An 18,592-nucleotide genomic window follows, 5' to 3' on the forward strand; every position below is an offset into this window, starting at 1 on the left:
TCAGGAAACTGAGGCTCAGAGAGGTGAGTGCCTTGCCAAGGTCACACAGCCAAAGAGCAGAGGAGCTGGGCCTTGACCCCTAGCTCCCGGCAGGCCGGGCTGCAGAGCCTACGCCTTACCCGGGGGCTTCTTCACCTCTGACCGCACAGCAAGCCCAGAAGCGCAGTTGGCTGAGCCAAGTAGAGACCAGGGACATTGCCCTGCCCTCAGCATCTCTTCCCTCGGGGAGGTCCACGCAGGCAGGCGGCCCACCATGTCACCACTCCCTTCCTCTGGTTTCCATGGCAGCAGCTGGAATTCTGCTGGCTTGGATGGCCCCGGTGACTCTCAATAACCCAGTGTCCCTGGACTCCCTGGCCTGGATGCCCAGCTGTGGCTGAGCACCGTGACATGGGCTAGAAGGGCACCAGTGCTTTCCTGGAAAGATGCCCCACCCCCACCTCCAGGCCGACCCATCACTGCCTCACCATTTGCCCTCCACCTCCCCAGGGTGCACCCAGGACCCACCTTGGAGTCTCCACGGAGGCTCAGCATGGGGGCCTCTCAGACAGCCCCTCCACACTGTCCTGAAGCTCAGGAGGCCTGTGGCTTTCAGCCCTGGGGGCCAAGGTGGGCTCCGTCAGCTCCTGCTGGGGTGGGGCCCCCTGGCCAGCCTGGAAGGGGTGTCCACGCTCCACCAGGCTGGGTGGTGATGTTTCTGTGGGAGCCCACAGGCTCAGAGTTCGCGTGGACAGGGGGCTGGATGTGTGTGCAAACCCCAACTCCTCCTGGCCCACTGGCCAGCTGGGGGCTGACTCCAGGTCTCCAGCCTGGTCTGGCCCTCCTGCAGATGAGGCTTTGGGTGTCAGAAGAGCTGCCGGGTGAATGGGTTCTGCTGGCAGAGGTTCCATAGGGAGAACCGCCAGGGGCACTGCCAGCCTCACCCCGGGCGTCCCGGTGAGCGCGGGTTCCGAGGTGTCCACACAGGCACTGGGGTCTGGCTGCTTCACCCTTGAGGTGGAGAATGTGGCCTCCGTCCCTGGCAGAATGGGGAGTCCCAGCCCCTCTGTGTTCTGGCTTGGTTCTGAGGATGACGGGTCCAGGTGCTCCCTGGCCCCCTCCCTGGGGAGACCAGGCCTGGTCTGGCGCAGCCCCTCCACCTCTGTTCTAGAGGACGTTTCCCGCAGCTCTCCGGGGGAATGGTGGGGAATCAGCACCGCTGCGGCCAGCCTGGCCCGCCAGGGCCTCGTCAATGGCTGGAACTCCTCTCTGGCTCGGTCAGGCTCCCCCAAGACAGGCTCAGGCGCGGCCACATGTCCCCATGCCAGCCCTCTCAGCAGGAGGGGACTTCCTGGAGGCCAGGTGGGGTCCTGCTCAGGTCTCACAGTTCCTAGACCTTCAGTCAGGGTGACAGATGGCCCCGAGACTAGGAGTGATTCAGATTGTCCAGGCCTTGGGGCTGGCGGTGGAGGGGAGGAGGCGTCTGAGGGCATGGGCAGGGCCAGAGCTAGGTAAGTTGACGAGACTGCATGTGGCCGCTGGCGGCCAGCCTGCACACCCTCTACAGGCTCTGAGGGGAGCGTGGCTGGAGGCGTGGGGTGTCCAGGAAGCCTTGCTTCCCCTGGAGGAGTCTGGGGACCTCGCTGAGCTTGCATCACTCTGGGGAAAACGGAGACAGATGTCTGGCTTCTCGCAGGTTTGGCCGTTTGTAGGAACGGTCCAAGCCCCTTCTTGGAGAGAGAGAAGTGGAGAGAGAAAAAGCATCAGAAACAAGAGGACATCGGCTCTGGCTGCTCTGAGGATCTCAGCCCAAAGATGGGTTTGAGGGGCCAGGTGCAATGGCTCATGCCTGTAGTCCCAGCACTTTGGAAGGCTGAGGCAGGTGGATCACTTGAGGTCAAAGTTCGAGACCAGCCTGGCCAACGTGGCAAAACCCCATCTCTACTAAAAATACAAAATTTGCCAGGTGTGGTGGCTTGCACCTATCATCCCAGCTACTACTCGGGAGGCTGAGGCAGGAGGATCTCCTGAATCTGGGAGGTGGAGGCTGAGGTTGCAGTGAGCCAAGATCATGCCACTGCACTCCAGCCTAAGCAACGGAGCGAGACTCCATCTCAAAAAAAAAAAAAAAAAAAAAGAGCTGGAGGAAGCTGAAGCTGTGACCGTTGGGTCTCCAGTCCTCTGGTGTGCCTCAGTTTCCCTCCCTCCGTTTGTGTACATAGCTGCTGACCCCCTTCCTGCTGCCTCCTTTGGCTGTGTCTCAAGGCCCTGGGAGGCTGCTGTGATCCAGACCCACCGATGGGGGGGCTGCCCTCAGGCGGGGGCTCTTGGGAACCCAGTTTTCTCTGAGAAACATTCTGAATTCGAGGAGGTGACATGGTTGGGGATCAGAGTGAGGCTCTCTTTGGAAGAACGGTGGTGAAAGAGAGTGGCCTCAGGCTCAGCTGGATCTACCAATACCTATGGGGACCCGACCCTTTGGAGGAAACCGTGGGCAGAGGACGCAGCCATGGACTTGCCTCGGCCGGCTCATCAGAAGGCTGGTGCGGGAATTCCCGAGAAAGCCATTTTTGGGCATTTGGTCCTGCAGCCCGCACCTGGGAGGTGGTGGCAGATGGCACTCCCACTGGGGGGGTCTCTGGTCCTGGGGGTGGTGGGGAGGGAGTGGTCCTCGGTGCGGCAGTTGAGGCAGGCGACTCTGTTCCTGAACCTTCCAGAGAGAAGGCAGAGGTCAACCTTCCTCCTAAGGAAGCAAAATCTTCCCAACACCCTACTGAAGAGACCGTGAGTGACCCCTTTCCACAGGTGGGCAATGGAAGCTTGGAGAGGTCAGATTTGAGCCCTGGGTTGGGAAATGTCCATGGGCTGAATTTCACAGACCTCCCACCTGGAGTCCTAGATTTCTCCAGACCAGACATTTAAATAATTAGAATTTGTCCCACAGGTTCTACTTACTTATGAGATCAGGGAGGAGGAAGATTTTTTAAAAAATCTCTAACCGTGGGGAGTTTAGGCAATTCCAACATACTAATATTCCAACACACTAGTCACATATTTACAAAAGAAAATTGCTATCCGTGTAAAACAGTTTTTTAAATTCCTGGTGAAAATTCAAGCCCACAAGCATTTCTGACATGCTTCCCAAGGGCAAGGAGGCAAGATAAGGCCCATCGAGAATGAGAAGTGGAACAGGGCACAGCCCCTGATCTGAAGGAATTCATGCCAGAGGGAGAGACAGGGGCATGCACCCATAACTATAATAAGAACAGAAAGACCTCGAAGCTGAGGGAGACTGCAGGGGAGGTGTGCCGGGAACCAGGGAGGGGAGAGGTTCATTCTGGTGGCTGATGTTAAATTAACAAAATGAGAAAGAGAGAATTCTTTCCCGTGTAAATCTTTCCAGAGAGGCCAAAAAACTCTCCCTAAAATGTTTCTATCGCTGTTGCTGATCTATTTATACATTATATTCTGGACCTTCCTATCAAGGACTTCCCCTCTCAGCAAAACCCAGGATAAGGATCATCTACTCTCTGGCATCTCTCCTGAGTCCACCTGCCCTCATAATTCTCTGGGCATTTCTTTTTTGTTGTTTTTTGTTTTTGCTTTGAAACTAGTCTTGCTCTGTCGCCCACGCTGGAATGCAGTGGCGTGATCTCAGCTCACTGCAACTTCCACCTCCCGGATGCAAGTGATTCTCCCACCTCAGCCTCCCAAGTAGCTGGGATAAGAGGTATGCACCACCACACCCAGCTAATTTTTGTATTTTCAGTAGAGACAGGTTTCGCCATGTTGTCCAAGTTAATCTCAAACTCCTGGCCTCTAGGGATCCTCCCCTCTCAGCCTCCCAAAGTGTGGGATTACAAGCATGAGTCACTGCACCTGACTTAATTTTTGTATTTTTAGTAGAAACGGGGTTTCACTGTGTTGGCCAGGCTGGTCTCGAACTCCTAACCTCAGATAATCCACCCACCTTGGCCTCCCAAAGTGCTGGGGTTACAGGTATGCGCTACCATGCCCGGCCTTTCTCTGGGCATTTCTTATCTCCCCTTCCAGACTGGATGCTGATTAAGAGCAAGAACCAAATCCAGCAGCCTCTGTTCCCACCTAAGCCTTGCGTGGGGCCTCACACACCGCGACTGCCTAGTGAATATTTGTTGGATAACGTTCTAGCCCTCCCTTTCCAAGATCAATGTCATTGCTGTAGGAAACTGTTAAAATAAAAACAGCCGAAATGTGTAAAAACTTTCAAGAAACATTTCCATTTTTAGCAGACTGTCAGAACTCACCCCCCCCCATCCCGCCTTTTTCTTTGTTTCTAATTCTGAATTTGGGGCTAGCTGTGGTAGGCAGTCCCCCTTTTAATCTTTAAATATAGTTCTGAATATAATTATATTTTTATGCAGCCCCAAAACATCATATCCTGCTAACAGGGCATACTTGCACTACTAACATCTGAGTCAAATCTCCTTCGCGTCTGTCTTCGATTGAGGACAGTTAGGAAGTATAAGATGAAAGTGATCAACATCATTTGTGGATTATGTGTATTTCCTTGTGCTGTATTTCAATGCGTTTTCCTCCTGGCGGGTTTGCATGTGTGAATACCAGGTTGTCCGTTAGCAGAACTTTCGCCAAAAACCCCATCCCAGCATCCTGGCATGAAGGCGCATACCACGTTTAGAAGAAGGTTCCTCTCGAGCCGAGAAAAAAGTTGCATCGTGTCGTGCTCTTTGCCAAGGGCACTGATCTGTCTACCAAGTGACCCGAGGAACTGGAGCCCACGCAGAGAGAGTGGGTAAATAGAAACAGCTCCTCTGCACCAGCCGCTCACTCTTCTAAGCTGTTCATTCCCCTCATCTCATTCAATCCTCAAAACCGGTACTGTATGCCTATTTTCCAGATGGGAAAACTGAGGCTCAACATGGCTAAGTAACTCACTGAGGTGGTGCAGTTGGTTAGGAAATGGATGCACCCCATCCGCCTCCTGGTCCCCTGTCTGGCAGATTGCAGGGCCAGGAACCGCATAGCCACTCAGTTTTCCTGACCCTGCCAGTTCCAGCCAGCATGTCTGACTCCTCACTTACCTTGTAGGTGTGGGACCTGTCGGGCCCAGGGAGTGAAACGCTGTCACAGAAGAAAGAACCCCGGGGCCAAGGAAAGAGGGTTTGTGCAATGTGTGTCTGTTATGTTACCAGCAGTCACACCCTCATGGTGGCTCACTCACCCACGCACTGGAAGAAGCTCTCCACCGTCCAGAGGACCGGGGCAGCCATCTCGGCAAATTCCAGGCTCAGGTCTACCCTATAGAAAGCTTGTGTTCCTGGGGTTCCTCCGATTTTCCAGCATTGCTGTGAGGCCACAAGAAATTAGTTGCACATTGGCCGGCTGCGGTGGCTCACGCCTGTAATCCCAGCACTCTGGGAGGCCGAGGCGGGCAGATCGTGAGGTCAGGAGATTGAGACCATCCTGGCTAACACAGTGAAATCTCATCTCCACTAAAAATACAAAAAATTAGCAGGGCGTGGTAGCACGCACCTGTAGTCCCAGTTACTCGGGAGGCTGAGGCAGGAGAATTGCTTGAACCTGGGAGGCGGAGATTGCAGTGAGCCAAGATCGCACCACTGCACTCCAGCCTGGGTGACAGAGCGAGACTTTGTCTCAAAAAAAGTAAAGAAATTAGTTTCACATGGCAGGCAGCATCCAGCGCCCTGTGGCTGCCCCCGATGGGGCTACCTCGGTAAGAGTATGGGCCTGAGGGGCAAACGTGGTGAAATCCATCTTCAGCCAGAGCCGCAGATCCACCCTCCACGTTTCTTTCTTTTTTATTTTTATTTTTTGAGACAGGGTCTTACTCCCGTTGCCTAGGCAGGAGTGCAGTGGCACAATCACAGCTCATTGCAGCCTCAACCCCCTAAGTTCAAGCAATCCTCATACCTCATTTTTTAATTTTTTTGTAGCAATGGGGTCTCAGGCTGGTCTTGAACTCCTGGGCCCAAGTGACCCTCCCACCTCGGCCTCCCAAAGTGCTGGGATTACAGGCCTAAGCCACCGTGACAGGCCTACCCTCCACATATCTGACCACACATCGCATCGGTGGCCTAAGAAGAAGGGTCTCGGGAAAAGAAGGGACAAGACAGAGATGCCACCAGATACTCACCTGGACCTGGAGCACCCTGGCCGCTGGGATACTGACCACCACAAAGTCCTTGTTTTCAGTCACCATGAAGGTGTTAGACTGGTGAACCTGGAGGAACTGGAGGCTCAGGGTTTCCTCAATGTAGGAACCTCTTTTGACCAGACCCAGTCTCTGCTTGGGGATGTGAACCAAGACCTCCAACTCTGGTTGGGATGACACTGGAATAGGAAGGACACAGGACACAGAAAAAGACACACTTTGCAGGCTCGTGGATGAGTAAGCAGTGGTGGGCCTTCGCCAGGGACCACACCTGTAGCCAGCACAGCACACCCCGAGTCAGTGATAGCAAGTTACTTGGTGTCCTGGTGTCACTGCCTGTGCTGAAATGGAGCTGCATGGATGAAGGAGAGAAGAAAAAAGACCATCCCCAAACCCCCGATGGACCTTGCCACTTGCAAAGACCTCTCAGGAAGCAGATGCCAGCAGGGAAGCTGCAGAAATGTCTCTACTGAGACTGTCTTTGGCTTCAGTGACCTAGCCCAGTGCCCCAGCCCAGTGCCCCTTCTATTTCCAAAGCAGCTCTTAGGAAATACAGCTCCTAGGCCAGGCACGGTGACTCACGCCTGTAATCCCAGAACTTTGGGAGGCTGAGGTGGGTGGATCAGGACGTCAGGCATTTGAGACCAGCCTTGCCAACATAGTGAAACCTCGTCTCCACTAAAAATACAAAAAATTAGCCAGGCATGGTGGTGGGCACCAGTAATCCAATCTACTTGGGAGGCTGACGCAAGAGAATTGCTTGAACCTGGGAGGCAGGGGTTGTAGTGAGCCAAGATTATACCACTGCACTTCAGCACAGGCGACAGTGTAAGACTCAGTCTCAAAAAAAAAAAAAAAGAAAGAAAGAAAGAGTGCTCGCTTCTGCAGCACATATACTAAAAAAAGAAAGAAAGAGAGAGGTGAAAGAAAGCAGGAAAGGAAGGAAGGAAGGAAGGAAGGAAGGAAGGAAGGAAGGAAGGAAGGAAGGAAGGAAGGAAGGAAGGAAGGGAAGGAAGAAATACAGCTTCTAGGCTAGGCACGGTAGTTCACAACTATAATCCCAGCACTTTGGGAGGCCGAGGCGGGTGGATTACCTGAGGTCAGGATTTTGAGACCAGCCTGGCCTACATGGTGAAACCCAATCTCTACTAAAAATACAAAAAATTAGCTGGGCGTGGTAGCAGACACCTGTAATCCCAGCTACTCAGGAGGCTGAGGCAGGAGAATCACTTGAACCCAGGAGGTAGAGGTTGCAGTGAGCCGTGATCATACCACTGCACTCTAGCCTGGGCAATAAAAATAAAACTCCATCTCAAAAAAAAAAAAAAAAAAAAAAAAAAGAAGAAGACTCTATCAGTTGTTTACATTATAGCAAGAATTTCACTGTGTCAGGCTCTGGGGGGACATTTTAAGCCAGCTCTGCAGTTACTAAACGGAAGCATCTGCCTTTGTATGAAGGGGTTTGAAACACCGTGAGCAGGGAAAGTGATGTTTGGGGGCTCATCACGGTCATCGCCACTACCGGGAAATCCCCAGAGCGCTGATCCTGAAACTCGGTCCATGATACAATTCCATACAAAAGGAAAGCCTAGGCCGGGCGCGGTGGCTCACGAGGTCAGGAAATCAAGACCATCCTGGCCAACATGGTGAAACCCCATCTCTACTAAAAAAAAAAAAAAAAAAAAATTAACTGGGCATGGTGGCGCACACCTGCAGTCCCAGCTACTCGGGAAGCTGAGGCAGGAGAATTGCTTGCACCAAGGAGGCGGAGATTGCAGTGAGCCAAGATCGCACCACTGCACTACCGCCTGGGCGACAGTTTGAGATTCCGTCTCAAAAAAAAACAAAAAAAACAAATGGAAAGCCTAAACCACCTCTAAGCTACCCACACAGGATGAAGCCTTTGATCTACCTAAATTTGCACACCAAGTTCTTTGAATTTAAATTCTCCGGAGGTAGGATGTGGCCTTCCAGTTTCCAGACCTCTTTATATAAGACCCAGGGCAACGGAGTCACTCCAGGCTGAACAAAATAGTTCTCGAATACATGGTCTAGCTCAGGGGTCCCCACTGCCCTCAGATCACGAAGCCAGGAGGGTATGACCAGGCTGCAGGCTCCCTCCCGTTTCCGTTCTCAGAGCCCCTGGTGCCAGCCTGGGAGCTCCCAAGAGTTTACAGATCCCATCTGCAGGTCTGTAGGAGACAATTTTACACTTCATTCACCCCACATCCACACACACATATCCCAGCACCTTCCAGCAAGAGCAAACTTCCCTTTATCCCAAGCATTTCTTTCAGAAATGCATAGCCGAGATTGGGACTGAAGAGAGGAGAGGTGGGGTGAGACAGTGGGGAAGAAGGTACCCAGAGAAGGGGGAAAACAGGGACCAGAATGTGATGAAGTCAGAAAGGTGGACATCGGGGGCACTCCTGGGTCTTACCAGGTGGGCAAGCGGCTTCTAAGGAATAGGCATGGTGACCACTCAGCAGCCATAGTGGCAGGAGCTCGGCAGTGGTGTTCAGCACCTTGGAGGCAGGAGGGTCCCCCCTGAGGTCTCCAAAACTGCTCCTTCCAGATGCAAACTCCCTCCACCGGGGCCCCCTCTCCCACCTTCGAACTCGTCTCTGAACTAAATCCCCAAGTGTTACAAAGCCCAGATCAGGGACTCTTGCGCGGATGCAACCAGGAAATATTATTTCGCCGAGATATTTTTAGCAGGAAGCGAGCTCGGAGCAAATGTCATGTGAGCCATCTTCTCTTACACGGCAACTTTGGGCTATTTAAAGAGTTGGTAATTACACTCCTGCCACCAGGATCAGGACGAGCTGAATGCATGATTGCAGGAGCCCCTCATCTGCAGCATGGAGCACTTTACACTAATAGGGCCCAATTTTCGAAGGCGCCTGCCTAAATCTGCCCAGTCTCACAGGTGGACATTTGACTTGACACTGGAGGGGTGGCCTGCTCTTCTGGGTGTTATGCCCCTGGGGCCCCCCACTGCCTGGCAGGGCCTGCTGCCCACCACTGACCTCCCACCTCTGAAGAAGGTCTTGTCTCGGGCTTTGGACGGTGACAGTGGTGGCGTTGATGTCCACATACAGCCCCATCAGGCTGGCGTCTTCAAGAGAAGCCACCAGCTCCCCTCGAAGGGACAGCAGCCATGGAGTCTGGAGAAACAGGACATGTTCGCAAATCATGTGACCATGGAGGCATGGTCACTAGAGGTCATGGAGAAGGGACGCTTGAGGGAAGATGTAGGAAGGTAACGGTCATGGGGAGGATGGGCTAGGCCAGGAGGCAGGGTGGCGGCCACTCAGGGAGGAGAGTCAACCAGACGCTAGCACCCTTTACTTTAGGGGAGTAGGTCCCTTGCAGGGGTGCTTGGCACACAGTAGGTGTACAACGAGGCTGAAAGAACGAACACACAGTTACCCCAACAGCAATGCCAGCCGGTCAGCCCATATGCCACCTTGGCTGGGCACACCTGGAGTCCTGTCCTTGGCTCCATTTGCCACCCTTTATTGGGACGTGGGTATCAGGGCCTTGGATAAAGGTGAGTGCCTGATGCGGGGAGAGGGGCAGGGAAGGGTCCCCAGCTCCCATCTCAGGAGGACTGGCAGAGGGACGTCAGGAAGACGTGGGGAGGTCACCTCACTGACCCCAAACACTCAAAGGGATGTGAAATGGAGAAGAGGGACTGGCTCCTTCCAGGAGGCTGTGGAAAACACTCCGAGGACCAGCAGAAGGAAAATCCGGGAAACAACTGTGCATCGTGGAACACCCGGCCTTACAAAGGAACAAGCTCCCTGTCACCGGAGACTTGGCAGAGAGAATCTTAGCATGGGAAGGACCTCAGAGCTTTCCAACCCAGCCTCCCACCCAAAGCTGGGGTCTCCTCTTCAAGGTTCTTCTCAGATGGCCTCAGGCCTCTGGCTGGAGGGCACCAGTGGGTGCTTCAGACTTCAGCTGGCAAGACCTGGTCCCTGAAGAGTCTGTGCCATCCACGACACTCTCTGGGAGTCAAGCGACCTCAAAAGCTGCCTCGGAGCAACCCAAGTGCCCTCCGGGCCTGGCAGAAACTTTCGAAAAGAGTTGCTCCTGCTACTCTAACGGGGCCCACCTACCTGTCCTTGGTCACTCGGCAGGGGCAGGGGCCGGGAGACCTGCAGAGACAGAGAGGAAGCAACATCTCCTGCACGCCGTGAGCAAAGGAGAGCAAACATCCCTGCCTGCGCTCATCGGTGCCTGCAATTACCGCAGCAGGAGGCCATCGAGAGAGCTGTGCCGCCGGGCTGTTTGCTCATTAAGACAAGAAAATCATTTATGTTCTGGGACTCAAGTGTCAACAGATGTAGGGAAATGTGCCGCCGCCTCAGCTGCCACCCTAGGCCTGGCCAAAGGGGCAGCTGGGGTCCTGGGCGCAGCTGGTGAGGCCGAGAGCCGATGGGCATGAGACCAACCCTGTTTGGAGCCCACTTCCACTGGGGCAAAATGTTTCCTGGGCCTCTTGTCTTGTTTTTCTCCCTCAGACCCAATTTCTTCCTCACCCTTTTGCTTTCCACTTTGGATCCAACTAGCAAAAGTAAAGAGTGAGGACTTCTACAGGCCCGGAGGGTGCACCTGTGCCTGCTGATGGCACCGTTCTTGGAGGGACCAACAATTCCAGTTCCCCAGGAGTGGGAGGTTCCCCTGATTTCAAGTTTTCAGTGGTAAAACTGAGGCAGGCCCAGGCAAACCAAGACAGTGGTTACTCCTACTGCGCCTAAGTCTCACCACCATCCCAAAGGGTGGCATCATTCTCCCATTTCACAGACCAGGGCCCAAGGTGATGGCGTGGGTAAGGGACCATCCCCAAAACGCCTCTGCAGCCAGTGCCACCCACCCGCTGTTCTCTCAAGTCTCTCTACTTTCTTTTTTCTTTCTTTCTTTTTCCAAGGCTGGAGTGCAGTGGGACAATCTCGGCTCACTGCAACCCCTGCTTCCCGGGTTCAAGCAATTCTCCTGCCTCAGCCTCCCGAGTGGCTGGGACTACAGGCATGTGCCACCATGCCCAGCTAATTTTTTGTATTTTTAGTAGAGACAGGGTTTCACCGTGTTAGCCAGAATGGTCTCGATCTCCTGACCTTGTGATCCACCTGCCTCGGCCTCCCAAAATGTTGGGATTACAGGTGTGAGCCACCGCGCTCGGCCAAGTCTCTCTACTTTCTCCAAATGCCCCTTTGCCTTTGCGTCAGGCCTGGGCAAGGGGGTTGTGGCACTGGACAGAATCACAGACCAGCAGAGGGTCCCTCAGAGACCACCAGACCCCTTCTCCTACCCCATACAGAATGAGGAGACTGGGGCCAGAGCAGACTGACTCATCTTGACAGCCCCCCCAGCCAAGGCTACCCACCCCTTCTTCCCAAGGAGAGAGAGGAGCTCCCAGGAGCAGAAAAGAGTGGGTGGGGCCAAGAGGAGGTCCCCCCCACCGCCATGCAGCCTTCCCAGCTCCCTAGCTCAGCTGTCCCTTGGCCCCAGAGAGCCCATGTTGGCAGCAGGCTCAGGACAGCCCACGGGGACCCCTCGGCTGAGTCCGGTGATGGCCTTGCTTTTAGGGAGGCTGCCTTCCCTTGGGAAGCAAAGTGGAAGAAATGGAGAACACATCTGCAAGGTCTGGCAGGAGAATGAAGAGGATGTGGCAATTCCCCAACACCCCCAAAGCTGAGCCACGGTGTTCCAGCTCATCCCACCTGCTGCAACTGGGAGGAAGGCAGAGAGGCCCCTGGACACCAGGCTGTCAGAAGGAAGGAAGCAGTTCTGCTAAAAGAAGGAAGGGAAGGCCAGGCACAGTGGCTCAAGCCTGGAATCCCAGCACTGTGGGAGGCTGAGGCGGACAGACCATCTGAGCTCAGGAGTTTGAGACCAGCCTGGGCAACATAGTGAAACCCCATCTCTACTAAAAATACAAAATAAAATTAGCCGGGCATGGTGGCAGGCACCTGTAGTCCAGCTATTCGGGAGGCTGAGGCACGAGATTTGTTTGAACCCGGGAGGCGGAAGCTGCAGCGAGCTGAGATCGCATCCTTCACTCCAGCCTGGGCAACTCTGGCCAGAGTGAGGCTCTGTTTCCAAAAAAAAAAAAAAAAAAGGAAGGAAGGGACGACATGACAAGTGTGCAGCCAAAATGCAGCGTGCCCTTTAAGTCGCCATGAGGAGGCTATATTTAGGGCCCTCGGACACTGCGCAGGAGCTCGGCAGCCTTCACTGGGAGCAATCGCTAATCACTGCATTGAGCTTACTGGTGCCCCTGGGCACACTTAACCCAGGGCAATGAATAGTTATTGCGCAGCCTCCCGCTCGGGGCCTGTGGGCACACTTAAGCGAGCTCGAAGATCGCTACGAGCAGGGCACGGCTCGGGTACACCCTTGGGCACCCTGCGCCATCAGTGGGGAGAGGCAGAGTATTAAATATCTATGTGCCCTGTGCCCACAGCTGCATTTAGCCAAGGGCAAGGCCGGTGAAATGGCTTTAATTAAAACTTAATGCAAGTTCAAGGTGCAGCCACGGAAGTGGCGACTGCAGAAGTCACCAGGAATGAATCAGTCAATTCGATGAGGTTCTCAGATGGGCAAAGGGGCTGGAGGGGAGGCAGGGCCAGCGGAGACCTGCCTCTGTCCCTGTGTGCTGCCCCCCTCTGTGAGTCCCTGTTCAGGGATGCAGAGGCCCCCCCCACCTGCTCCCACACTTCAGTTGGTGAAGGATGCCGGGGACTAGGGCATTGGGACATCAGGGGTTCAAAGGCCAGACAATGGAGGCCAGGCGGGCACCCGGGCGGGCGAGGAGTACTTTCTGCTTTTCTCAGCAATTCGGCGCAGTTCCGCGTGATGCCAGCAACACCATCCCCCTGGCGGCAGCTTCCAGAATCACAGGCCCAGTGCAGAGGGAGCAGGGATGAGCCCCGAAATGTCAAACAGGTGCCCTGACAGCCCTGCTTGGGGTCCTGGGGTGGGGCCTGGCAATTCTTAGGCTCACCAACAGGGGCTTTGTCGTAGCCACTCTGAGCCCTTAATAAAAACAGGTGGGGCCGGGCACAGTGGCTCATGCCTGTAATCCCAGCACTTTGGAAGGCTGAGGTGGGCCATCATGAGGTCAGGAGTTCGAGACCAACCAGACAAATATGGTGAAACTCCGTCTCGACTAAAATACAAAAAATTAGCCAGGCGTGGTGGCACCTGCCTGTAGTCCCAGCTAATCGGGAGGCTGAGGCAGAAGAATCACTTGAACTTGGGAGGCGGAGGTTGCAGTGAGCCAAGATCTCACCACTGCATTCCAGCCTAGGCGACAGACAGAAACTCTGTCTGAAAAAAGAAGAAGGAAAAAAAAAAAAAAAACAGCAGGTAGACGAGGAAGCTCCTCCCACTCAGACCCTCCTCCTTCGGGTTGAGAAGCAAAGGAACTTCATAAAGTCCAACATGGCAGTTAGTGGAGCTCAGAGCGGAGATGAGCCCAGGTCTTCCGAGCTGGGGTGGTGCAGGGGCCACAGCACATTCGTTTTTGGAGTTCAGACCAGATGAGAGGAAAGCCATGAGCTCTTTCTGGGGTGTCGTGTCTTGGTCATATCTGTTTCCTTAGTAGCAGCACAGGGCTGGGCATACAATAGGTGATCAATAAATGCTTGTTAGGGCCAGGCACGGTGGCTCATGCCTGTAATTCTAGCATTTTGGGAGGCCAAGGCAGGTGGATCAGTTGAGGTCAGGAGTTTGTGACCAGCCTGGCTAAAAGGGTGAAACCCCATCTCTACTAAAAATACAAAAAAAAAATTAGCTGGGTGTGGTGGCCTGTGATTTCATGAGAATTGCCTGAACCCAGGAGGCAGAGGTTGTAGTGAGCTGAGATCACGCCACTGCACGCCAGCCTGGGCAAAAGAGTGAGACTCCATCTCTAAATAAATAAGTAAACGCTTGTTGGATAAATGGTGTTTGTCATCAGCAGCCTTTTCACTCCAGCCTCCTTCTCTCCGCTCTGCCTTCCTCTCCTTTCTCTTCCCCGCTCCTCCTCCTCACAGACAGAAGATGCCTACCCAAATCCCTCAGGCCAAAGCCAGCACTTTGTTTGAGCCATACGGTGCCTACAAAATTAAAGTTAACTTTTTTAAACTTGAGGATTTCACATACAGTTACAGATTTCCAGTCTATCCTGAAATGGAAAATCTGGCAAAATGGGACTGGAGTGGAGTCCAGCCTTAGCTCCCTCTGTGGGGGGGCCAGGACAGGAGCCTGTGCCTGTTCCAGTGTGCTCCAGCCCCCACCACATGGCTGGCTCAACATCCAGCGCTGTTGCTACCAGCTGGCAAGCCTCCTAATCTCTCTCTGCTTAGTTCTCTCACCTGCAGAATGGGGATCAATATAGAACCAACTACATAGAATCGCTATGAAGGTTAGATGAGTTAATATTTGCAAAGTGAGTAGAACAGTGCCCAGCACAGAATGAGCCATAAACAAGTGTTTGCTGGGCCAGGTGTAGTGGCCCATGCCTGTAATCCCAGAGCTTTGAGAGGACAAAATGAGAGGCTCACTTGAAGCTAGGGGTTCGAGACCAGACTGGGCAACAAAGTGAGACTCTGTCTCTACAAAAAATTCAAGCATTAGCTGGGCATGGTGTCATACGCTTCTAGTCCCAGTGACTTGTGAGGCTGAAGTGAGAGGATCCCTTAAGCCCAGGATGTCAAGGCTACAGTAAGCCTGGGTGACAGAGCAAGATCCCGTCTCTTTAAAAGAACGTCTGGTGGCTCCCACTTGTAATCCCAGCACTTTGAGAGGCTGACAAGGGTGGATCATTTGAGGTCAGGAGTTTGAGAGCAGCCTGGCCAATGGGGTGAAATTCCATCTCTACTAAAAATACAAAAATTAGCTGGGCATGGTGGCACACACCCGTAATCTCAGCAACTTGGGAGGCTGAGGCAGGAGAACCACTTGAACCAGGAGACGGAGGTTGCAGAGAGCCGAGATCACTCACTGCTCTCCGGCCTGGGCAACAGAGAAACATTCCATCACAAAAAAAAAAAAAAAAAAAAAAAAAAAAAAAAAAAAAAAAAAAAAAAAACAGCTGACTAAATGTAGGAATGAGTAAAATTCTTTACTGCCTCCTCAGTCCGGCACACTCATTTCTATGGCGGGTTTGGTCCCTATAGATGTTAGGGTTTCCAAACATCTCCCACCCAAATCTGGTTTAGCTTAAAGAGGTGCCTCTCTGATGAGAGGTAGAGAGAAACTTGAATTCAAGGAGCCCGCAAGGCCACAAACGAGCTCACAGTTGGATCTGGGGCTCAACCTTCCTTCTCTGATGTTTAAAATGTAGACATTGCATCTGATCATACCTGAGGTCTGTAACTCTCTGACATTACTGAGGTCAAAAAAAAGCATCCAAACTAGCAAATGTTTCCGATCCAGAGAGAAAGGACACAACGATACATTGTTGCAGCTTTGGGGATAACCCAAGTGGCCCCCATGAGCCAACCAAGATGGGAAATCCAGAACAGGAGGTCAGAGACCTTTAATCTCCCCCTCCCCTCCCATCTCACCCCTTCTTGCTCAGAACCAAACCCAGCAGACCTGGCACCCAGCCAGTACCCAGGGATGTCTAGGAGAACGATGCCACACTGTACCTCTAGCTACCACCTGTGTCCCCAGGCCACATCCTGTGGTGCAGGAGCCAGAGCTACCTGCCTTGGCCTTTAGAGATAAGCCCAGCCTGGGAGGCCCCTCTGACACCTCCCAGACCTTCTGAACCCATTACCTGGATGAACTTGGGCCCGCAGCGGACGCTTTCCTGGCCCAGCCTTGACCTTAGCACTGGACACTTCATTATGTAGCGATCACTCCGCTCCAACCTCATCACCCCTTTCTGAAATATTCTGATTTCCAGCCTGTAATTTGCTTTCTGGAAGTAGGGCAAAATTCACGTGTGCAAATGAGAGAGGAAAATACAGTTAGTAGACTGCAATTATAGGTCAGTCCCTGTTCACAGCAAATAGGGTACCATGAACCTCCTAGAAGGTGGGCTTGCGGAAGAGGGATGGGAAATGAGGCCAAGGTAGACAGCAACTCAGAGCCTGGGTCCAGGTCTGTAAGTTCGGCCCCCACCAATGAAACCCTCCAGGCTGGGGAGCATTTGTAGATTTGGGGAAAGTCAAACCTAGTCAGAGAGAATAAGAGCTTGCATCCCAATGTCCCTTGACAGTTGACAAACATTTGTTCACACTTTATCTCCTTTGGCCCTCACCAATGTCTCATAAGGCTGGGCTTCTTTGTTGTTGAGATGTGTCTCACTCAGTCGCCAAGGCTGGAATGATCGATTTCAGCCCAATCTCAGCTCACCACAACCTCCACCTCCTGGGTTCAAGCGATTCTTGTGCCTCAGCCTCCCAAGTAGCTGGAATTACAGGCATGCACCACAACGCCCAGCTAATTTTTGTATTTTAGTAGAGACGGGGTTTCACCATGTTGGCCAGGCTGGTTTCAAACTCCTGATCTCAAGTGATCCACCCACCTCAGCCTCCCAAAGTGCTGGGATTACAGGCATGAGCCATTGTGTCCGGCCAAGGATGGGCTTATGAGACATAAAATTCCCATTTTACAGAGGAGGAAGTTGAGGCTTAGAGAAGGTAAATGACTAAGTCAAAGGCATGTGGCCATTTCTGAGACTAGCTGTGAGAGCTGGTCTAGCTCATTCCAGTACAAGGCGGACTTCAAAGATGTCAAACCAATGGGTCCCTCCACCCATCCTGGGCTGCCCTCAGTCACCCACACAAGAAGAACCCAAGTCTAAACTTTGCGGTGGGGCCTGAGAAGGGCGGGCGTTCACGGGGCTGTCAGAGAAGCATGACCACAGAGAGGAAGGGAAAGAAGAGGAGCAGGGTAGTTCCCGAAATTCCTTCCCCACTCCAGACCACAGCCCCACTTGGGAAAAACTCTGAACAGGGTCAAGGAAGGGAGGACAAAGAAATGAAGGAGTCCAGGTGCAGTGGCTCACACCTGTAATCCCAGCGCTTTGGGAGGCCAAGGCAGGCAGATCACCTGAGGTCGGGAGTTCGAGACCAACCAGTCCAACATGGAGAAACCCCTAAAATTACAAAATTGGCTGACGTGGTGATACACGCCTGTAATCCCAGCTACCCAGGAGGCTGAGGCAGAAGAATTGCTTGAACTTGGGAGGCGGAGGTCACAGCGAGCTGAGGTCGCACCATTGCACTCACTCTAGCCTGAGCAACAAGAGTGAAACTCCATCTCAAAAAAAAAAAAAAAAGAAAGAAATGAAGAAAATGGGAAGTGGAGGTAGGGAAGAAAAGACAAGAAAAAAAACTGTGAGCCAAACTGCAGGGCTGGTTGTCGCCTTGCAGGACCCCTGGAGTGAAATTTCAGTAACAAGAATGCTGGGCACGGTAGCTCTTGCCTATAATCTCAACTCATTGGGAAACCGAGGTGGGAGCATGGCTTGTGCCTGGGAGTTCCAGACCAGCCTGGGCAACATGGTGAAACCCCATCTTCTATGAAAAAATACAAAAATTAACTGGGCGTAGCAGATCACTTGAGGTCAGAAGCTCAAGGCCAGCCTGGCCAACATGGTGAAACCCCGCCTCTACTAAAAAATATTTAAAAATTGGCTGAGCATGGTGCCACATGCCTGTAATCCCAGCTACTCGGAAGGCTGAGGCAGGAGAATTGCTTGATCCTGGGAGGCAGAAGTTGCAGTGAGCCAGGATTGCACCACTGTGCTCCAGCCTGGGTGACAGAGCAAGGCCCTGTCTAAAAAAAAAAAAAAAAAATTTTACTTCTGTAAATTTTATTTCTGTAAATTTATGGTCTTGTGAGTCCATAACGGGCCTGTGCAAGTGAGGGCTGTCAGTCAACCTCTGCAACTCCTCAGCTCCATTTATTCACTTAATTAAGCACTTACAGAGTACCTACTATGTGCCAGGCCCTGGGGGAAGCCTGTAGGTGTGACTCCCTCTCCCCAGAGACTCCAGGTCTAGCAGGAGATGGTGTGTGAATGGGCACATTGTGAGTCAGTGTTGGCAATGATAGAAGCAGGTCCTCTGCACAGAGAAGGGGGGAGTCTCAGGAGGACTGCCTGGAAGAGGCAGCATCTGAGCTGGACAGCCTTTTGAGATCCATGCCCATAAACTCTATAAGGGCAGAGACTTCTGGTCTCCCTCAGCTCAGTTTCTACAGAGACATAATAGTGGAGCGTCTCCTTATTTCACATCTGAGCTCAGGCTTAGCTCCTTAAATCTCCCTTAAAAAAAAAAAAAAAAGTTTCCCAAACCCACCTCCTTCTCCACAAAGCAGGCTGAGTATTGAGCTCGAAAAATGAAGTCACCATCTGAAGTCGAATGCAGGAAGTAGCCACATTTAGCAAGAGAAGAATCCAGGCCGTCAGGGGCCCTCCAGGTGCCTAGAATG

The 18,592-nt window shown here is 52.8% G+C and overlaps 1 protein-coding gene across 1 annotated transcript; it reads right to left on the minus strand.

The window, feature by feature from the left end:
* Window positions 1-396: 396 nt before the first annotated feature.
* Window positions 397-16,044, minus strand: CUNH1orf127 (chromosome unknown C1orf127 homolog). Its single transcript, XM_017503921.2, has 8 exons — window positions 15,927-16,044; window positions 10,276-10,314; window positions 9,181-9,318; window positions 8,592-8,676; window positions 6,134-6,330; window positions 5,201-5,324; window positions 2,499-2,689; window positions 397-1,709 (listed from the first exon to the last, which is right to left on the minus strand). The coding sequence occupies exons 1-8, from the start codon at window positions 16,023-16,025 to the stop codon at window positions 528-530; spliced, it is 2,055 nt and encodes a 684-aa protein (XP_017359410.2). The 5' UTR covers window positions 16,026-16,044; the 3' UTR covers window positions 397-527.
* Between the last annotated feature and the right edge of the window lie 2,548 nt (window positions 16,045-18,592).

The sequence above is a fragment of the Cebus imitator genome, unplaced genomic scaffold (genome assembly GCF_001604975.1).
Source record: "Cebus imitator isolate Cc_AM_T3 unplaced genomic scaffold, Cebus_imitator-1.0 Scaffold15, whole genome shotgun sequence".
Lineage (NCBI taxonomy): Eukaryota > Metazoa > Chordata > Mammalia > Primates > Cebidae > Cebus > Cebus imitator.

Coding starts and splice junctions, on each gene's coding strand:
- CUNH1orf127 (XM_017503921.2), bottom strand. CDS start 16,025: ATGAGGTTGGAGCGGAGTGATCGCTACATAATGAAGTGTCCAGTGCTA. Junction 2,690..5,200: donor GAGCTTCTTCCAGTGCGTGG/GTGAGTGAGCCA, acceptor TCTCTCTGGAAG/GTTCAGGAACAGAGTCGCCT. Junction 1,710..2,498: donor CTTCTGATGAGCCGGCCGAG/GCAAGTCCATGG, acceptor TCTCTCTCCAAG/AAGGGGCTTGGACCGTTCCT.